We start from the raw sequence: 21,157 nt of genomic DNA, 5'->3' as shown, positions 1-21,157 counted from the left end.
GCTACCTACACACAGAAAAACAGAAATATTTCACATCTCACATTCAGTTATATACAACATGAACTGCAATGAAAAATCTCTGTGGACCTTTGAAGATTGACACCTGTCTCGACCAATAGCGACGCTCCAATATGACACCATGCGCATGCATGTACATTCCATGAACTACACAATGTTCAGCAGAAAATTAGGCTTTAGATGCCTGTATTGGATGAGGATGTTCACGAGATCGTGAACTTAGATAGAAGAACAAAGGATCGAGTCGATGCCTTAACCACGCCCCTTACAAGCAGTGTGAATTATAATTATAACTGTCCAGTGTTCTGTGCAGACCACAGTTGCGGGTAGGCGACACAGCAAATCGCGTGGTCTATGCCACGGAGCGTTTGAAAACAAATCGTGTTTTCTTAACTTATTTGCTGAAGATGAGCAGAGAAACTGCTATGTGTCGACCACGACGGCCCGCACCGTGAGCGTGCTCCGGGTACGCCCGGCTCGCCGGGGACGGTGTTCTCGGTGGCGGCGGCTCTGGTCTCCGTCGTGTCGCTTGTCACCATCATATAGGGCATGTCTCTCGTCACAAATCTTCTATACAAATATTCCCTTAATGTACAGCCGAAGAAAACATTGTTGAAACATCAGGGCGTCCTTGGTTGGCAGAGATAATTTGTTTTTAACAAAACCAGTGACTTGAACTAACTTTTCTTAGATTTTGAAGTCTCGCATTTTGCCCCTTTATTGATGACGCCTGTCACACTGTCAGTTATGGATAATAAACAAAGGAGCTGGTACGCTATCCCCGCCCCATTAATTTATACCTGAGGTGTTCTTCGCAAACCCCAGTAGCGGGGAGGCAACACAGCAGAGCGGACTAGGTCTGAAAGTGTCACGGAGTATTTGAAAAAAAAATTCTGCGTTTTCTCAAGTAATATTTGCTAAAAATGAGGGCAGAAAAGCTGCTACGTGGCGACTGCGACGGCCCGCACCGTGAGCGTGTCCCGGATACGTCCGGCTCGCTGGGGACGGTGTTCTCGGTGGCGGCGGCTCTCGTGTCGGTCGTGTCGCTGGTCGCCGTCGTGCAGGACAGGTCGCTCGTCACAAGTCTTCAGATCGAGGTATCTTCCCTCAAGATCCAGGTATCTTCGCTTCAAATCCAGGTGGAAGTCGAACAGGAACAAAAGAGCCGCACTGAAATTGTGGTAACGTCTCTCCAGTCCCAGCTCGACCAAGAGAAAAGTGAGGTTCTGGACCTTAAAGAACGACTTCTAATCTTAGAGGAGGAGAAAATGGACTCTGGTTCCTTACAGGAACATCTACAAAGGTTCGAGACCCAGGTCCAAGACGGGGGCGATCTTGAGCAAAACTTCAGCACAAATGAAGAGGTAGGCAGCTTTATTTTGCCGCCGTAAATCAATGGTTCAGGTCGAGTTATTTTAGCTGAGAAATTGCACAGGGTAACAAGTTGAATTATCTCTATTGAAATGTCGGAGATCTACAACTTTTATAGATCTATAGTGTCTCTATCATATATAGTAGTGTGGTTTTGATCTTTGATTACTAGTCTTAGCGAGGTCCTAGTCTATAGCTAGAACGATATAGAACATTTCTTGACGGTTAGACATGAACTGATAACATCAGCAGGATTTTTGCAAATATTTGTTTCCTGTTCGTCAAGTTTCCATCGCTGCCGTGCGTCACAGGGTAAAGGTTAGTCTCCGAGCAGATACAGGGTGGAAAACCGTACTGTCCGAACAAGGGTGTCCTTGGTCCGACTTGTCCGACAGCTAGATGAAACAATGGTGCGCCAGAGGGCGAAAATGGATAATTGACACATGACGTAGTTTGTCTTATCTACATGTAACGTTACATGTAACGATTAACTCAATCATGTCATGGAACAGACTCAACAGCTAGCGCACGTATATTCGTCTTTCAACGCGACATAAAATAACAAAAAGGAAGAATTTGCAATCTTGACTCTTGTCGTAACTTTGAAAACCACCGACCACAAATCAGTATGGAGCCTAATCTTAACTTATCTAAGAGGGTCTGCATGCCTTTTTCCGTTAAGCGTTACGAGCCATTTTAATTCACCGTTAATCGTTACCGACCCTCTCTAATTTAACGTTAATCGTTATCGGTATATTCTTCGTGAAGCGTTATTGGTCGTTTTAATTCAACGTTAACCGTTATTTGTTATCCCGAATTCACCGTTAAGCGTTACCAAGAAATTCTTCGTAACCCGTTATACACACGAAGTCAAATGCCAGATAGAACCCCGGGAAATGCAGGAAATGGCGTTTCAAAGGGTCCAGATTTCAAAATTTTCTCCGAGCCTCCCGGCCTTCGGCTCTGGACAGGGTAAAATATGTTGCGGAAGCGTCGCCCTCAGAAACTTTATCACTCATACAGATTTCAGTGTAAACTTAGCTTAGTTTCGGGCAAAAAGTACTCCTAAAATGCAGAAAATGAGGTTTCTTCGGACCTTCCTTGCGACGGATGGCGCCTTTGGCGTTCACGATGTCATGGTGAAAATATGTTAGGGGCGTGGGTAGGCACAGAAACCTTTTCTCTCTAATAAAATGTCATTTAATTTAGCTTCGTCTTACAGCAAAATGTGTCCTTCAAAATGCAGTAAATGGCGTTTCAGACGGTCCATATTTTAATTTTCCCGGACTTATATTGCAACGTCTCGTGCCTTCTGAGCTCGAAATGGTAAAATATGTCGGGGGCTCTGGGGGTGGAGGCCAAAGCTATAATCATTGTGTAATTTGATGAAAATGTCAAAATCAACCTAGCTTAGTCAGTCGGCAAAATTTGCCGAAAATACAGGAAACAGCATTTAAGAGGGTCTTGATTCTAAAATTTTCCCGGGGGAGCATACCCCCGGACCCCCCTGGGATGCGTCGTGCCTTCGTCGCTCCATGTGCTGAAACAATAGTTCAATCCCCCCATAAGAAATTTGCTGCCGCCGTCTCTGTGAAGGCCCGGGAACTCTGCCTCCGTCAATTTACAGATGTCATGGACATTGTCCCTGTCATTCCTCCGGGTTCTGGGCACCTTTTGCTTTGTCATTAGTCGGATATTTTCCCCCATTGATATAGCTACTCTAGCGTTGTATAAATAGAAATGCACGTCAATGTTACTTTCAACGGTGTTATGTTTTGTAACTCCTTCTGAATTTACCGTTAAGCGTTACCGGGCATCCTGAATTTACCGTTAACCGTTACCGGGCCTCCTGAATTCACCGTTAAGCGTTACCAAGACCCCCCCCCCCCCCCCCCCCCATGCAGACCCTCATCTAACAGTCAGTTATAGAATCACTTCAATCAGATACTGTAATATATTGTATTGACCGTTTCTTCTTTTCCTTGCTCCTTTTGCTTTAATTATAGTCGGAGTTTTCGGACAGTGTTGTTGATGAAGTTGATCAAGATCATAATACATCATATTCTGACACCCCCTGGCAACTTGAGGATGAACTGCACGACAGAACAAAGAGATCAAGTGGTCAGTATCTACCATCAGGTGTTGGACCCTGTGTTACTGTTATATTTACAATATAGGAAAAAGTTCATACTAGATTTCATACCAGGCCATTAGAACGGATCTAGAGACATGTGTGCACTTTTGTTTTACAATCTAAAAATTTTGGATTGTTTATTTGCAGTCGTCATCCAAATCTTCCATTCTTTTAATGTTCCAGGGTGCACTGTAGGGTGCAAAGGACAGAAGGGGGATCAGGGATTGAGAGGAGTAAGGGGATTGAGAGGACCAAGGGGATGGAGAGGCCTGAGAGGGCCGTGGGGAGTGAAGGTATACATTGGATTCCACTTGTTTCCATGTTAATGATTTACATACCAAATGAATGAAGTAGATACTATGCCTGATGCTCATTAGAGTTTGATTCTGTAATGTTTATTAAGGCTAGAAAGTTTGAGAGTAATACATGTACAGAACATCTACACAGTTGCCCATTACAATGATTAAAAGTTGTATGTATCAAAAGACTAATCGCTATGCCACTTTAGCTGAGTGGTTTAATTCATAAGAAACAGACATTACATTAATTGTTTCTTACCTTCACCAGAAGGCTATGTTTTGAGCCTTTGTCTCTCTGTGTGAACAGCATAGCTGGCACCGTTGGCACATTAATCTTGACAGACTTTTCGAAGGCGTTCGACCGTGTGTGTCATACCACTGCCATCAACAAACTTTTATCCATGGGTACACGAGCATCACTGATTCCATGGCTATGCAGCTTTATGTCTAACCGCAGACAGCGTGTCCGGTATCAGAATTCCATGTCCGACTGGGAAACCCTAACGTCCGGAGTGGCCCAGGGGACCTTACTTGGCCCACTGGTGTTCCTAGCCATGATCAACGACGCCACGCCCACTACCAATAACCCTCACTGGAAGTACGTGGATGATTTAAACCTTGGAGAAGTTAGGATAGGGACAAATCCATCTAATCTTCAGACCGACCTTGACTCTCTTGACACTTGGTCTGAACAGAACTCTATGTTGCTTAACCCCAAAAAATGTAAAGCAATGCACTTTTGTTTTATGCGTATTCCCCCGGCGATGCCTCCTCTAACCCTCGGTGGACAGACACTTGGCATCGTCACACAAGCCAAACTACTCGGTTTGCACATCCGGTCAGACTTACGGTGGTCCGATCAAGTTGATGTCATGGTGTCAAAGGGCAGCAGACGGCTGTATCTCCTCAGTAGGCTTCGTCGAGCGGGTCTCACTTGCGCTGACCTCATCACCGTGTATTGTGGATACATAAGACCTACATTGGAATATGCTGCTCCGTGCTGGAACGCAGGGCTCACAAAAAGTCAATCTAACAGTCTAGAAAGAATCCAGAAACGGGCTTGCAGAATCATGTTGGGGAGTCAGTACTTGTCGTACTCTGAAGCCCTTATCACACTTGGCCTCCAACGCCTGTCAGAACGCAGACTGTCTCTGTGCCAGGACTTTGCCCTTGCAGTATCCAAATCTGCAAGGTATGCCCCCTGGGTGCCCCCAGCCCGCAACCAGCCACACAGCATGCAGCTCAGGCGCACCCGGCCCTACAAACTGCCAACTGGTACCAAGCGGTACCTCACTAGCCCAGTCCCTTCAATTTTGAACATTCTGAACGCACTGTAACACTGAAGTTGAAATGTGCTTCAGATTCTCTCTGTACCCTTGTCGATTGTCAACAGTGAATAACTGACTGTGTTTGTACATTATATTCCGATGTAAATAGTTTAAACGATTTTTATAAATGACATAGTTTTTATATGATAAATATGTATATAGCAGTAAATCGTGTACATGTACTTGTCGAAATTCGCACTCGTAATTTAAATTTTAAATTGTGTTTGCATCTAAGCCACTATTGTGATTGAAAAGCTGCACAATTCAGCCTCCTCTGGCGGCTGCAAGGTTGCTTTTAGTTCGTGTCATTTGTATTTCTGTGAAACGAATAAACCAGTCTACTACTACTACATAGCTAGAGAAGCCTTGGATGGATCATGATGAGTGGGTGATGTAGGTGGGTAGGGGTGAGAAAAACAGAGGTCAAGTTCGATGATGGGCCCCCTAGCGGCTTGCTAAAGCACTGCAGCAGAACTTCCAAGTTTGATATATCTCGTTTCTGGATATGCTGTGGTCGTGATTTTTGAGTGGTAGATTCCCCTTTGGGCAGAGAGTAAGTGCTGTGATTTTGGGCCCCCTATCGACTTTTTGGAACTGCAGGAGTCGATTTCCTGTCAAACTTTGGGCGAGAATAACTTGACAATGTGTTGATGGATCATCATGATTTTTGGTATGTAGTCAGCCTAAGAGATGACTGACATAATGAGATACTAATAATGCAAATCAACAGCTAACTTGCATAAGTAATGAGGAAAGTTTATAAGTCCACTGCATTCCATGATAGGACTTTCAAACTTATGTAAGTTTGTCACATATGTAACTGAGAGAGAAATGTCAATAGATATAAATTATGCAAATGATGGCCTCATTTGCATAATTGATGAGAAAATATCATAATTCCATAGTTGGTAAATGACGGGAATTTCACACTTACACAATTATGAAGCTTATTGAAGGTGAACATTATTAGCCATAAATCATGGAAATCAGTTTAATCAAAAACTAGAGTTCAACGAACACATACCTTTGCCAAATAAACCAGGTTTGTTATGTAGAATGATGTCTGTAGACATAGATGTGTTACTCATTACATTTTATTTTATATGCCTGGAGTTGGTTCATAACATTTCGCCATTGCTTATGCAAATTAGATCCCTATGCAGATTAGATTTACATAATAATATTAAATTGTATCAAGCATCATTTAAGCTATCAGCATACCAAAAATCATGATCATCCTTTCATCCCTTATTCTCTTTCAAAGTAGGAAACTAAACCGGCTCCTGCAGTTCAAGAAAAGACGTTAAGCGGACCCAAACATTCACCTCTTATTCTCTGCCATCTTTTTCAGTTACATATGTGACAAGTTTGAAAGTCCTATCACGGAATGCAGTGGATTTATCTTTCCTCATTAATCATGCAGATTAGCTGTTAATTTGCATAACTAGTATCTCATTATGTAAGTTTTTACTTCGGCTATCTACATACCAAAAATCATGACGATCCGTCAACACGTTCATGTTTTGCTATCAATCATGCAATTGAGATCATCATTTGCATAATAAATGTGTATTGATATTTCCTTCTTTCTTAGCTAAAAATGTGACAAGTTTGAAAGTCCTGTAAGGAATGCAGTGGATTTACAAACTTTTCTCATTAATTATGCAAATTAGCAGTCGATTTGCATAATTATAATTCCATCATGTAAGTCTTCCCTTTGGCTATCTACATACCAAAAACCATGACGATCCGTCAACACGTTTATATTTTCTCATTAATTATGCAAATGAGACCGTCATTTCCATAATAAATAAGCATTGATATTTCTCTCTTCCTCATCTATATATGTGACAAGTTTGAAAGTCCTATCATGAAATGCAGTGGATTTATAAACTTTCCTCATTAATTATGCAAATTAGTTGCTGATTTGCATAATTGGTATTCCATTGTGTACATTGTTACTTGGGCTATCTACATACCAAAAACCATGACGATCCATCAACACGTTCTCGAGTTATTCTCGTCCAAAGTTTGAAAGGAAATCGGCGACTGCAGTTCCAAACAAGCCGCTAGGGGGTCCAAACTAAAAGCACTTACTCTCTGCCCCAAGGGCTATCTACCACTCAAAAATCATAACCACAGCAGGTCCAGAACACGAGATAAAAAAAATTGAGGTTTTGCTGCAGTACCTTAGCAAGCCGCTAGGGGGCCCATTATCGAACTTGACCTTCGTTTTCCCGACCCCTACCCACCTACCAAATATTATTGGGATCCATCAAAGGCTTCTTGAGTTATACTGTTAACACACAGACAGACAGACAGACACACAGACTCACAATCCTAAAACATAACCTTAGCCATTCTGGCAAAGGTAATAAAAATGTACTTTTCACACTGACAGGGAGCAAAGGGCAGTCCAGCCGGCCCTAGGGGTTACCGTGGCTACTCAGGCTCTAAGGGACAGAAGGGTGATCGCGGACTGACCGGTCCTTCTATTCAAGGTCAGAAGGGTGACCGTGGCCTGACAGGTTACCGTGGCTACCCTGGATCCAAGGGTCAGAAAGGTGACCGTGGTTTGACCGGTACATCTATCCAGGGACCCAAGGGTGATCGTGGTTACTCCGGCTCAAAGGGACAGAAAGGTGACCGCGGCCTGACCGGTACATCTATCCAGGGACCGAAGGGTGACCGTGGCCCAGTCGGTCCTAAAGGTGACCATGGCTCTGCAGGCTCCAAGGGACAGAAGGGTGCCATAGGTCTCACTGGTCCTGCTCCACAGACATACATCCGGCGATGTGAGTACATTGAAACTTATAATGATTTCCTTGATCTTTAATACTGTCTAGAACCAAAAATAAAGTTCCATGACCTCATACCTTCTCCAAATGATGTGAACCTTATTGAGTTAAGTATTGTATTTACCAGACTATGCAAATAAGTTTGCATTTGTATAAATTGTCTCAGTTGATCATCTTCTCTACCCAAATAGCATCGTTCCAAGTCTGAAAGTTGTATCTAAGTAAAGAAGGACATTGTTGCATTTCCTCAAAAAGTATGTACCTGTAGGTGTGACCCTGACATGCATGAATAATCATATCTTATGTTCCTTTTTAATCACTTTTACTTAGCTTCAAAATGCTGCTAGTGTGAAATTTCCATCATTTACCACTGTGGAAATATAGCTACTGTATTTGCATAGTTGACATCTATCAACATTACTCCCATTTCCCACATTACATGTGACAAGTCTGAGACTCCTATCACGGAATGCAGCAGATTTATGAACTTTCCTTTGATTTACATAATTAGCATTTTATATGTGTCATCACTTAGGCTATCTACATACAAAAAATCTTCACAATTTGTCAACATGTTCTTGAGTTATTCTCTGTAAAACTTTGAAACGATATCAGCCATTGTAGTTCCAAAAAAACCCACTAGGGGTCATTGAATTAAGAAGACCTAATTGGGTTGGAAAATACCATTTCAGGTGAAGTTGGAAAGGTGGATAGTGGATCTGGAGGTGAGCATATTCTCCACAGCACTGCCAGAGCCTGGCGACAAGTGTGCAAACACTACCACTTCAGAAGTCCCTTTCATGTCGCACCAATCGTTCATCTCAGCTCTATCCTCGAGGACAGCTTTGCTGGAGGGCATAGGATAGAACTAACTGTCAAACGACGTACAGAACGCTATGTGGAAGTTTGCATGGCAACTTGGTGGGATTCCCGATGGCATCAGGTAATTGTGTCTATCTTAGCTTGTGCCTGAATGAAGATTAAATATTCTAAAACTGGCCATGTCAACCGATCACTTTTACATTCTGTGCGATTACTACAGGATTTGTCTGAAGTTGAAACATCAAACAGGAAATACATGCCTCTGACAAAGAGATTACCTTTTGTACTGTTTGTAAACAATTGTGATGCAAGAAGCAATACATTTATTTCTTTAGTTTTTGATAAGTCTTAACTGATCTTAAGACTGTCATCCCATTAGCAGGTTCCTTTGTTTTCATTTTTCTTTATGGGCTTGATTCTGTCATGATGTTTTTAAGAAAGAAGTGATTCATTATCGGGTCTTCAGCATATTCCTTTTCAAATGCCGCTTTTTGGTGGTTAGTTACTAATAGTTAGCATGTAACTAAAGAAGGCAATGAGCAGTAATAGGTGGATTTTCATGACATTGTCCTTACAAATAGATTAAAAAGGTATGCATGTTGAATGTAATTTTTTAAAGCTTTTCTTTGCTATGGTTTTTAATTTGTAAAGTCTTGTCTGTAGTATATTTTGGTATTTTCACTGGTTTCCTGAGATGATGTAAAATTGTGAATGTTAGTGTTACATTATTCATTGCCAATCTAGTATATATGCATATTCACAAGACTATCCATGCTATTTATATTTCAGCCATACCATAGGTATGGTGAAATATATTGTTATATTGCAATCCCCATACATAGTATGGGATGCAATATATTGTTATATTGCAATCCATACATAGTATGGGATTGCAATATATTGCTTTTCCTTTGTTTCTTCTCCTGTCAAATCTTCAAATGGATTCTACTTTTTCATTTTGGGGCCAAATGAGCTGAAATTTGGCATGGAGGTAGGGATAGCAAATACCCCCAGACATTTTTTTCACTTTTTCGATAGAGGCCTTAGAAATTATGATATTTAGGGTTTTTGGTCATTTTTAGACAAAATATGTATATTTTGGGTCCCTGTGCCCTGGTATTACAAGCTAATGACCCGAAATTTGGTACAGAGGTGCATTGGACATATGAGCACAGGAAATCATCAACACTTTGTTCATAGATCACTTCAAAAATGAGTTATTTTAGGGGTTTTGTCCATTTTTGACTAAAAATGTATATTTTTGGCTCCTATGCCCTTGTATTAAAACCAAATGACCTGAAATTTGGTACATAGGTGCGTTTGACATATGACCACAGAACCCCATCAACGCTTTATTCATAGAGCACTTATAAAATAAGTTATTTTAGGGGTTTTGGCCATTTTTGACTAAAAATGTATATTTGTTGCTCCTATGCCCTTGTATAGAAACCAAATGACCTGAAAGTTGGTACAGAGGTGCATTGAACATATGCTCACAGGACCCCATTGACACTTTCTTCATAGATCACTTCAAAAATGAGTTATTTTGGGGTTTTCAGTCATTTTTGACTAAAAATGTATATTTTTGGCTTCTATGCCCTTGTATGTAAACCAAATAACCTGAAATTTGGTACAAAGGTAAATTGGACATATGACAACAGGACCCCATCAACACTTTCTTCATAGAGCACTTATAAAATGAGTTATTTTGGGATTTTTAGCCACTTTTAACTAAAAATGTATATTTTTGGCTACTATGCCCTTATATTGAAACCAAATGACCTAAAATTCGGCATGAAGGTGTGTAGGACAAGTGCCCACGGTACTTCATTTTCCCTTGGAGCAAACATTACTTCAAATTGTTGAATTTGGGGATTTTTTCAAGGATGAAGATGGATTGCAATATGCTGTATTTGCTTCTAAGCAAATGTCGGCCTTTCTAGTATTCGTAATGTTTCTTCTTTCTTTCTTTCTTTCTTTCTTTCTCCTGTCAAATCTTCAGAGCACGGTATCTCCGTTGTTCCTGAACCGAATGACTTGAAATTTGGCACAAGGGTAGAGTGGGCCAATACCCCCAGACATTTTTTTTCATGTCTGCCTTTAACATGATTTTATTAAGGTTTTTTTGTCATCTTAAGACCAAAACTGTATATTCTGGCCCCCTGTACCCTGGTATTATAACCGAATGAGCTGAAATTTGGCACAGATGTGCCTTCATAATTCCCCCATATCAATATCACTTTTGGTGTACAGTATAACAAAATGCTTATTTTTGTGATTTTTAGGTCATTTTTTGACCAAAAAAGGACACTTTTGGCTCCTGTACCCTGGTTTTAGAACCGGATGACCTGAAATTTAATATAGGAGTGCCCTAGACATATGCGCACATGGATTCATTAACACTTGAGTCATACAGTACAACAAAGTGCTTAATTTTGCGATTATTTGGCCATTTTATGACCAAAAACGTACACTTATGGCTCTTGTGCTCTGGTTTTAAAAGCAAATGACCTAAATTTTGGTAAAAGGGTGCACTAGATATTTATTCAAATGACACATGTATAATTGTTTGCATAAACTACTTCAAAATGATATATTTGGGGATTTTTTGGTCATTTTCCAATAGCAAGAGGGGTCAATGACCTTAAGGTCGTTGACCCCCAGCTGCAGATTGCACCTACTGGCAAGTAGGTCTATTCAATCTAATTAGATAGGTAACCAATCACTTAGCCTGAATCTATATCCTAAAGAGGGGGGGGGGGGTGGGGGTGGCAGCCAATCAGCGAGCCCGGTGTTATCTGGAAGAGTCCATTCTTACACGGAGGGGTTGATTTTTTTAAAATTCATCATTGGACTGGTGAAGTCTTTCAGTGGGTGTATTTTTAGACAGGTCTATTTTGCAATTTTACAGAAGTTGTGCTGGAAGAGTCTATTCTCGCACAGAGGGGGGATTTTTAAAAATTCATTTTTGGACTTTGGTGACTACAAGTTTGTCAAAGTCTTTCAGTAGGGTTATTTTTGGACTGGTCTAATTTGCAATTTTACATGGGTGTGCTGGAAGAGTCCATTCTTGCATGGAGGGAGGCTTTTTTAAAAATCCATTTTTTGGACTTTAGTGATTATGTTAAAGTCCTATTTTAGCAGATGTATTTTTGGACTGCTCTACTTTACATGGAAGGGTCCGGAACTGGGTTTGCACACGGAAGGGGATTTTTCAAATTCAGTTTTGTACGGGTGATGATTCAAAATTCAATTTTTAGTGGAAGTGTTTTTAGACTGGTCTATTATACCTTTTCATGCACTGGGACCTTTTTTTGCTAAATTCAATTTTGGATTTGGTTTCTTATTCAAAAAGCCAAGGTTTCAGTGGGAGTATTTCTGGACTGGTCTATTGTGCAAATTCATATAGGGTGCACTGGAGTCCATTCTTGAACGGGGGAATTTTGTAAGATTCATTTTTGGGTTAAACCGTCATTAGTAAAAGTGATTTTTCAAATGGGTGATTTTGAAATAGTCTATTGTTGCATGGGGAGGGAGATGGCTGAAATATGCTGTATTTGCTCTCAAGCAAATGTCTGCCTTTCTAGTTTGCAGATACAGTCTTACCAAAAGGCACAAAAATGTATTTCTTAGGTACAGTTGATCTTCCTTTATGGATGTATGCTATGAAGTTAAAGCCTATTCTATTTGGAACTAAGGGTATAATGAAGTAATAAAACAATAAAATAATAAAATGCAATGGTTCTGCATCTTGAAGGTTTATTGTACTTGTGTAGTCCAGTAGCATGTTACTCCTATATTAGGCTCCACAAATTATTTTCTCGGACATTTTATGGTGAAAATAAAGCAAGTTGAGGTCATAAAGTCTCTGGCTTTGTTTTCATTCAATTTATATTTTTTTCCTGTTAGGTCAAGTAGATTTGACTATTTGAATGACATTTGCACATGCATCAATTTTCATACGTTAAAAAAGTTTCAACCATACTGTAAATTGTACAAAGCTGCTGCAAAACGGGTATTACTAAAAAAATGTTGTAAGTTGAAAAAAAATATATCGACAAACAGATACAAATCTTGTAGAAATGAAAGTCAATTTTAAAGTCCAAGAAGATCAGATGAAACTTAAGGACAAAGAGTCAATTGTTCTGTATATGTACTCTGCGTGCTTAAGTCATTTGTTCAACCTTCCTGACGACTTTGACTTCAAAATGAAGACATTCAAATTTCTTTTTTGATAATTTCTTTTTCATTCACATGCATCAGTTTTGGGGTTCATAGAGGATGTCATCCATATTATCAAATTAACATGGCCTTAACCACACTTTAACAATACGAGAAGCAACAAATTGAATTGGTGTGGAATTGGTACAAAGGCAGTTATTTCAGTTGGAATCACTATGATATGACTTTTTGATGTGGCACTATCACCACAGCTGTATCATCACTCACAAATTAAAGCAAACCTATAATAAAAACCTGTAATAAATAATTTTGTACACATGTACATGTATCTCTCTCATATTAGGTCTAGAGACGCAAAGACAGACATTGTCTTATTTATCTCTCATAAAAAATTAAAATGAAAACTACTTGGCACATGGCTATGAAAAAGTCAATCTCTACAAAGGATGCGCAACAATAACAACACATACATATTAAAACATATGCAAAAAATAATTTGATAATTTATCTTGTACCACATTTCACATCATACTGATAATAGCAGTTTTGTTGTTTTAACAATACAACATGCATGTATGGTATGGGTGTGTGCTGTAACTAGCCTGGATGCCAGACACCCAATTTCAAGGGGGCCTGTTGTAGAATTTCCTTGGGGTATTTTGTCCCTGGAGCCGAGGAGTTTGCCTGTGTAGGTCCTTGAACAGTCTGGTATCCAGGCTAGAAGTGTACTAAATTGAAGCCTATCAACCTTTAAAGAATCTGAATATTCCCTTACAATCTCCACAATTTCACTGTGATGTTCATACTACATGATAGATTTATTGGACTCGATATAAGCTGTATCTCTGTTATGTCTTATCTGACCCTTACCTCCCTCATGACCTCAATGAAAAGCGGCTTGCAGGACGATTTGTGCATCTCATTAATAAATAAAGGTTCAAACAAAACAAATAAACAAGCAGCCAAATGATTCTCTTTTGTATGACCTTGAGATTCTGTTATATGACCTTGAGTACCCTCGCCCTGCTGATGACATCATCCCTGGGTAGGTAGCAGCCTGCTACCCTCCGCCGTCCAGTGAAGGCTGACCGCCCGTGTAGGACCCGCCAGTTATAGGTCAGCAAGATTCGACCTGAAAAAAATATTCAAATGATCATGGAAGCTCATCTGTGTTGGTAGTAATCATAGTATAATGCTTAACTTTCTTCAAACTTAAATCAAACACAGAAGTACACATGGATCAAATTTTCAACTACCACTACTTTCAAGGTAAATTCGCAACAGTTACGGACACATGATCTTTTTAACATGTGATCTTGCGGATACATGTTGTCAGCAATTGGTCAAACGTGCCAGGAAGTTTATAACGCCCACCGTCTCTAATAAGATCAAGTGTTCGTAACTCTCTTGCAAGTTTACGCTCTGAAGTGTTTGGTCATCAGTATTGATCCTGAAGAAGGCAACAGTGGTCATTGAAAATTTGATCCGTGTGTACTTTTGTGTTGGAAGAAAGTTTAGCATTGTACCAAGGACAATTCAAGTTGAGAGAGAAATTATACACAATATGACTTTTAAAGTTTTATGCAGGATATCTTTCCAGTTTTTTTTTTTGAACTTGTTCATATTTTTCTTTTATCATTATGAATAAAAGACGTATTAGATGTGAATTTGCTGCTTGAGTTAGAAATAATCCCGACCAATTCTACATTCCTCACTCACTCACTTACTATATCTGGGGACTTCATGGGGAAAACTACTGGCCACTAATAATAATATAGAAAACAATCAAAATTTTCTATTCTATACAAATGCAAGAAGCTTTTGAATGCTCCTTAATGAATGATTACAAAGATTTAAAATGAACCCTAAACGTGTCAACCAAGGAACAAACACCCAAGTGGTGTCTTGGAATGGACTGTAATTGAACACATACTAAAATTATCATTTCACGTAATATTGGAAAGGTACTAAATCTGAGCTTACCTGGTTGGAGTGTAACCCAGTACTCGGAAGCTGGGTCCCGGATGTACCTGGTGAGGTTCCTGAGCGCAGAGTACCAGCGACTCACATCCTCCATCGGTACTGTGTCCAGACAGGCTCGGTCATGCATGTTGTACCTTATAGGGCAGACACCACAGTTAGATATATCCATAGGAAAGCACGTTAAAGGCACCCAATGTAATTTTAGAGCATCAAAATTGGAAATATTCTGGATAAGACAATTGGTACGATATTGACACTTACTTCACCATACTAGCACATTTGTATCATTACCTCGTAGTTGGAGCGTTAAAAAAGAACGCACAAACATGCTGCAAATGGACCCCTTAATTTATTGTGCCCCACAACAAATCAGCACAGGATCAAGCCACTAACGGTTTCCCACCTGTGATTTTCGGTGATTTTCTAATGCAGTAATCTTATTCGCGCATTCAAACAAGTGGCGACATCTCAGAAGCATTTGGTAACAGAGCCAGTTATAATTGCCGTGAGGAAGATGACAGATGGTCACCAAGACGTGATGGAAGGTTTGTGAAGAAATTTTGTGTCTCTTTATTAAGTGATGTACCAGCCTGATGAAACTATTCATGGATGTTATCCGGTGACTTAATGGCATGATGAAACGGTTCAAGAATCAGTCTAGCAGTAAATTATCCTCAAACCTTCTGGAAAAGTTGAACTGTAACTTTCGACACAAAAATTGGACTTAGCCAACTTTTTGACCGATCAGCTCCAGTCTTTGTGAAGGAATGAACGATCCACTGCTGCTGTGACATCACGTTAAGTAGAGAGCACACGTGGCTCGATGAGCAGTGGATATCGTGTGCTATCTACATAACCTGACATCACAGAAGCAGTGGATTGTTCATTCCTTGAAAAAGACTGGAGCTGATCAGTCAAAATTTGGGTGAGTCCAGTTTTTGTCTTGCAAATTACAATTCAACTTTTCCAGAATGTTTAGAAAATACCATACCCCAAATTTTTGAGTTGTAAATTACAGTCAAACTTTTCCAGAATGTTTACAAAATACCATACCCCAAATTGTTGCAAATTAAAGTTCAAATTTTCCAGAATGACTTCCAATTAACACAGATGAAGTTTCAAGTTAGCCACAAACCTGATGAGCTTGAGTTCCTTGCAGGGTCCAGGTTCCAGTTCCAGTACAGGCCCCACCCCCGTGGTGTGAATGGTAGGCTCCAGGTAGTGATGTGGGACTGACACGGACGAGAGGATGGCGAAACCTTCCGGATCCTCCTGACGAAGCCTCTCGGCAGCGTGGAAACCGTCAACAAGCAGCGTGTCCCCTCCCTCACCTACATGTTCCATCTTATGGAAGACCTGCACACTAATAAGGCACTAATGTTAGTTGTTGTCATTGTTGAAATAAGTATAGTACAAATCTAAACTTTCATCCTACACAAAAGTACTCACGGATAAAATTTATGACGACCACTGTCGCCTTCTTTAGAATTAATACTGATGACCAATCACTTCATTAAAAGTCTGTTCTGTGTAGCACTTCCTTCATTTAAAATTGACAGATATCAAGGAAAACACTGGAGTATATCTATATATACTACAGAAAACGATGGTTATAATCTAGTTACAATAGTGTAAACTAACAGTTGTTTTACACAACATTAACATAACATTGGTACATGTATTCTTAAAAATAATGTCATACCTTCAGTGGACACTGCTTCCAAATACATTATACATGTAGCTACCTATCTTCAAAACAAGTACAGTAGCTCAAGCTGATATCCCCCTTACCCTGCAGGTTCATTCAGGTACGTGGTGTCTGTGTGCGCTCCCAGGGCCTCGGCCGTGTACGCCGTGTCGTGTCGCTCCAGGTCAGAGGTGAAACACCAGAACCGTCCGAAGAACGTCTCCCGGATCTGACTGATCCTCTCCGCTACAGCCTTAAGTGACGGAGAAGACCTGACTCATATTTTAAGACTTTCCTTTTAGATTTGTCAATAAGAAATAAAGGTGTAGGAAGAATGCATCAAGTACATTTATCAAATGCATATTCCAGTTCAGGCTTTTAGCTAGGATTTACGTAGAGAGGGTGTCCAAAAATCGTTTTTAGGGGGAAGGTGCACTTAAATGCTGCAATCTGTTTTTTTAAGGTAGTATTACACTGGTTTACAAACAAAATTTTTATAACTTATAACAAGACTGACTGAGTACAACAGAAACTGTTTGGTCAGCAATTTCTTTCTCAAAAATAACCATAATTTTTGATGTGGCAGTACTATGGCACCCAGTGGAATTATGAGAGTTGATGTTACCTGTATGAGCAGAATCCAGTTATATTGTGCATTAGGACTACTCCTGTTAAAAATTTGCATGAAAACATAACAGCTCATGTATAAAAAACAAACTCTACAAACCAGTGTTGCTTCCACGGTTACTGGGGCTTCTTCCACAAACGCAAATCCGTACTTCAACAGGTTGTGCAGCAACTTTGACAGCTGTCCATCATCCGTCAGGTAGTCCTGGTACGAGACGCTGGGTGAGGGGGAAGCTGACAGGGTTTCCAAGTTCCACAGCAGGGGCTCCAAGGTGCCCTGGAGGTGCTGCTTGCCTTCATAGGTGTTGCTAAGCAACCATTCCAGGTCATACTCTGATTGGTGGCCGTCTGGCCCTATAGATACAAGCAACAAGAACTAAACATTTAGACATCAGTTTCTGTAAAACAATGAGAAACTTTTTGTTGCTTTCATGTATATCATAATGATTGTATTGTCATTGTTTCTTTGTACACTTATAGTGCATAGTGGACCATAGTTCCCTTGCTGTTTATAGCAATGTATGTGTTAGTAGCAATGTATATTTTCACACGGAGAGGTTACTTGCCTTTCTCATTTTACGTGCTTGAGGCACCTCCTCAAATACAGGACCCCAATTTTGTGCGCCTTTTAAAAGACAAGACTGCAGCCCTAACCAGGATGCCTTCCCAGGATTGAACCGGTAACTCCAAGTTACCAACTACATTTGTAATTGGAACCAGGAGCTCAACTGTGAGACTGCTACCGATTGAGCTACAGGGACATCAAACGCTTGTTTTCCTTTACTAGTATCCACATGGTAACCTATATGATCTGTTGTTTTTACAAACAGGGTATACCTATCAAGTACATAGGGATAGCAAATCAATGGATGGTGGTTTCAAACTGCAATAATTTAAAAATAATTGACTTGGTTTACCTTTCATTTAAAAAAATACCGTTTTATAAAACAACGGATACAATGGAATAAAGGATAAATAGCGATACATGTATTGTCATACTTACATGTAATACTGAGTGTCCCCTCGTCAATGGCTACATTAACAGGCTGAATGTTGGGGTCGATCAGAGCAGAGTCCACCATGCGCTGCTGGGTTAGGTGGTTAATACTGTCTCCTGTCCTGGAAATAAAGACACCATTTATGATTTGCATTGAAAAGCAATTCTAATAATACAGAGGACATGTATAGGTGACATTCCCATATACTGTTGTTTGTGGAAGGTGGTAACTAGCAGTAAGCAACAATGCACAGATGTGTGTAACGGTTATACATTGTATCTAAATCATATGTAGATGAAATGATCTAGGAACAGCTCACGGTGTATCATGAAGGTAAAGAGGATAGCTTTATACACAACAAAGTTTATATACCTAAGCCGATGTTGCTGCTGTTTGTCACCTTCCTGATCAAAACTAGCCTGGTCCAGCCGTATTATAGCTCTCGAGTCTCTTCTGTCCTCTGCAGAGAGGATAGAAGAAATCTAGACTCGAGAGCTATAATGCAGCTGGATACCAGGCTAGATCATAACAAGGTGTTGCTGCTGCAGTGAGTGTGATCCCAAACGTTTCGTTCCAAAGTATTGGCTTAGATAAGAATACATTGTTGCGTATAATAAAGAATATTGTTATCCAGTGACTGACCAACCTACTAGTAATGAAATCATACATGGAAAAGAAAAGTGTCTGTACATAAACAATGGAACTGAGCATGCTAACATAATGCTAAAGTTGACAATCAAGTCCCATAGCAGCTTCCCTATTATCTAAAATATAAGATATTCTTACCTGCAGTGGTCCCTAAGCCAGACATAGTTCAGCTTAAGCTTGGCCCCTTTATATTCCAGCTGTAGATGGTCCTCACACTCAAGAAACTTGGTCACAGAAGCAGGAACTCCCGTCGTCTTCTTCTCTGTCTGAGAGCGGGACTTCACGTGAGAAGACGTGCTCAACAAACTGGTACTGCGAAAGTTTACGCTTCGAGATGGAGTCAGTAACTGTGCATGTTTCACCTTCTTTGTGAAAGTTTGTATATTTTGTGCATGTGTGCTTTGTGCAGTAAGAAGGCCTGCAGAATTACTTCTGGATAATGTCTGGGAAATCCTTCCAGGGAAACTTGCCAGACTTCTGAGATGCATGATGAGAAGAAATCACTTCTGATTCTTTATGATTCTGCTCAGAAAATTTTCAGCTTGCAGTCTTCCTATAGAGAGGTTAAAAGCAAAATGTGAAAGGTTGACTTCATTTTTAGATTTGTACTTTTGCCATTACTCACAGGCTGTCGTGAGAAGCACTGAACATAGAGCTATCCGGCTCCAGGTTTACGGAAAAGGCTGGGCTGCCTACCTGGGCTATCTTCAAACACAGCTTCTTCATTTAGCACAAAGAACCCCTACTGCTAAAACAGCTTTTGTCCCAATGGGCTTTCGTAGGTCCAAGTAGCCTGACGTGATAGCCAGCCCTGCTAGACAGCCCAGGTAGCCAGTCCAGCCTTTTCTGTAAACCCATCCGGCTCCCGATATTATCGAAGCTGGGCCAGCCAAACAAACCCAGCACCATACAATAGCCACTAAGCCAAAAGCCTGAAAAGGTCTGGACAAAGTTCAAAATGGACTGGTCAGTTGGTGGCACTTAAATCCTATTGCTCCAAGCAGAAGTCGGGGCACGGGGATTAGAAACTTGGTCAGGATTTTTACCGGCAAGCTCCCCTCAATAAAAATCCCGGCAAACCAACCTCTGCTTGGAGAATATTTACACCCCACTGTAGATCTATGAATGTGGTACATGTATGTGGCATCGTGTTTGCGTATTTATTTTTGGCCCAGAATCCAGAAGTCCTTTGTTTGAATCCCCTGACATGCCCTAGTACTTCGCTACCTCACGAAGAAGAGTAGATGGCCTACAAAATGATTATAAAGATCTTATTATTTTGCACATTTGAAATTTCAATGCTACATGTAACATATCAAGAGAGCTCCATGCATGTGCAGGCAGTTGCATAACGGTACCGTTATTTTGATAGAGAGCATCTTACCCTTGCTGGAACCGAGGAGTTTTGGATTTTTCGTCAGTTTGCTGGAACTAGATCAGGAAAACTGTGTCACTCCCACGGCTACACCCTTGAAACTGATACTCTGAGACATGAATATATATTTTACCATGTTTGTAACAGTCCCACACGTGTCAAAAGTCAAAGTGCAGAGAGCTAGTCCATATTGTATTAAGGGGTGATTTCACCTTTTCCTTTTTCATAGAGATACAAAACCTGCTGAATTATTTGCAAATGATTCACTTTTATATTATTTACTATTATTACAGTGTAGTGAATGTATATAAACAAGATATTATGTCTTTGTGTTGTCAAAATAAAATATTCAATAGCTCGATATGATAGTATTGGACGATTCCACTTCAGGAAATATGACGTAATACAGTCATGTGAGGCTAATTAGGGTCAAACCAATAAGCATCATGATGAGGTCTGTCACATTTCTAGTAACATCTTTATGTTGACAATTATTTCTTTCAGGACAGTTTTATTTGCGATATGAATTTTTTTTTGAGATGATTTTTTAAGTCTGCAATGTTATGCCGCCTTTCATCACAACATTCTCAAAACACATTTCCCTACTATTTTTCACACTACCCCTTTGGCATATTGGTTTGTCCCCACTTTCAGCCTAAGAAGATATCGAGTCTGACGTGTGTTGAGTAGATTTTGTCGCTTTCTGCGCTTCTCTGGAGAATTTCTGATGCCTGAACAAGGAGACGAGGGCAAGATGTCGAAGCGGATGCAGACCAAGCCCATGGTGGCATGTCTGAAGACCATCCTGATGATTTTTAACTTCATTTTCTGGGTGAGAGTGCTTCGATAATTTCTTGCTGCAGTGCGCCCTCCACTGAGTGATTATG

The 21,157-nt window shown here is 40.3% G+C and overlaps 3 protein-coding genes across 5 annotated transcripts in view; 2 read left to right on the top strand and 1 right to left on the bottom strand.

The window, feature by feature from the left end:
- Window positions 1–911: 911 nt before the first annotated feature.
- Window positions 912–9,544, top strand: LOC118427319 (collagen alpha-1(XXIV) chain-like). Its single transcript, XM_035837054.1, has 5 exons — window positions 912–1,382; window positions 3,396–3,510; window positions 3,707–3,816; window positions 7,552–7,945; window positions 8,641–9,544. The coding sequence occupies exons 1-5, from the start codon at window positions 942–944 to the stop codon at window positions 8,919–8,921; spliced, it is 1,341 nt and encodes a 446-aa protein (XP_035692947.1). The 5' UTR covers window positions 912–941; the 3' UTR covers window positions 8,922–9,544.
- A 3,138-nt stretch (window positions 9,545–12,682) lies between these two features.
- Window positions 12,683–20,461, bottom strand: LOC118427387 (trimethyllysine dioxygenase, mitochondrial-like). Of its 3 annotated transcripts, none has more exons than XM_035837155.1 (8): window positions 20,404–20,461; window positions 19,034–19,448; window positions 18,253–18,368; window positions 17,350–17,603; window positions 16,727–16,875; window positions 16,071–16,298; window positions 14,936–15,069; window positions 12,684–14,084 (listed from the first exon to the last, which is right to left on the bottom strand). In XM_035837155.1, the coding sequence occupies exons 2-8, from the start codon at window positions 19,381–19,383 to the stop codon at window positions 13,951–13,953; spliced, it is 1,365 nt and encodes a 454-aa protein (XP_035693048.1). In that variant the 5' UTR covers window positions 19,384–19,448; window positions 20,404–20,461; the 3' UTR covers window positions 12,684–13,950. The 3 variants fall into 3 exon arrangements, with proteins under 3 accessions (XP_035693049.1, XP_035693048.1, XP_035693047.1); XM_035837154.1 differs by having other exon boundaries at window positions 20,280–20,455; XM_035837156.1 differs by lacking the exon at window positions 20,404–20,461 and having other exon boundaries at window positions 12,683–14,084; window positions 19,034–19,394.
- A 435-nt stretch (window positions 20,462–20,896) lies between these two features.
- Window positions 20,897–21,157, top strand: part of LOC118427388 (tetraspanin-7-like) — an 8,370-nt gene continuing 8,109 nt past the window's right edge. Inside the window, exon 1 of the mRNA XM_035837157.1 lies at window positions 20,897–21,102. Coding sequence (XP_035693050.1) covers window positions 20,998–21,102 — 105 coding nt within the window. The 5' untranslated portion in view covers window positions 20,897–20,997. The remainder of the gene's footprint in view (window positions 21,103–21,157) is intronic.

The sequence above is a fragment of the Branchiostoma floridae genome, chromosome 12 (assembly GCF_000003815.2).
Source record: "Branchiostoma floridae strain S238N-H82 chromosome 12, Bfl_VNyyK, whole genome shotgun sequence".
NCBI classification, from domain to species: domain Eukaryota; kingdom Metazoa; phylum Chordata; class Leptocardii; order Amphioxiformes; family Branchiostomatidae; genus Branchiostoma; species Branchiostoma floridae.
This window is presented reverse-complemented; position numbering and strand designations above follow the sequence as displayed.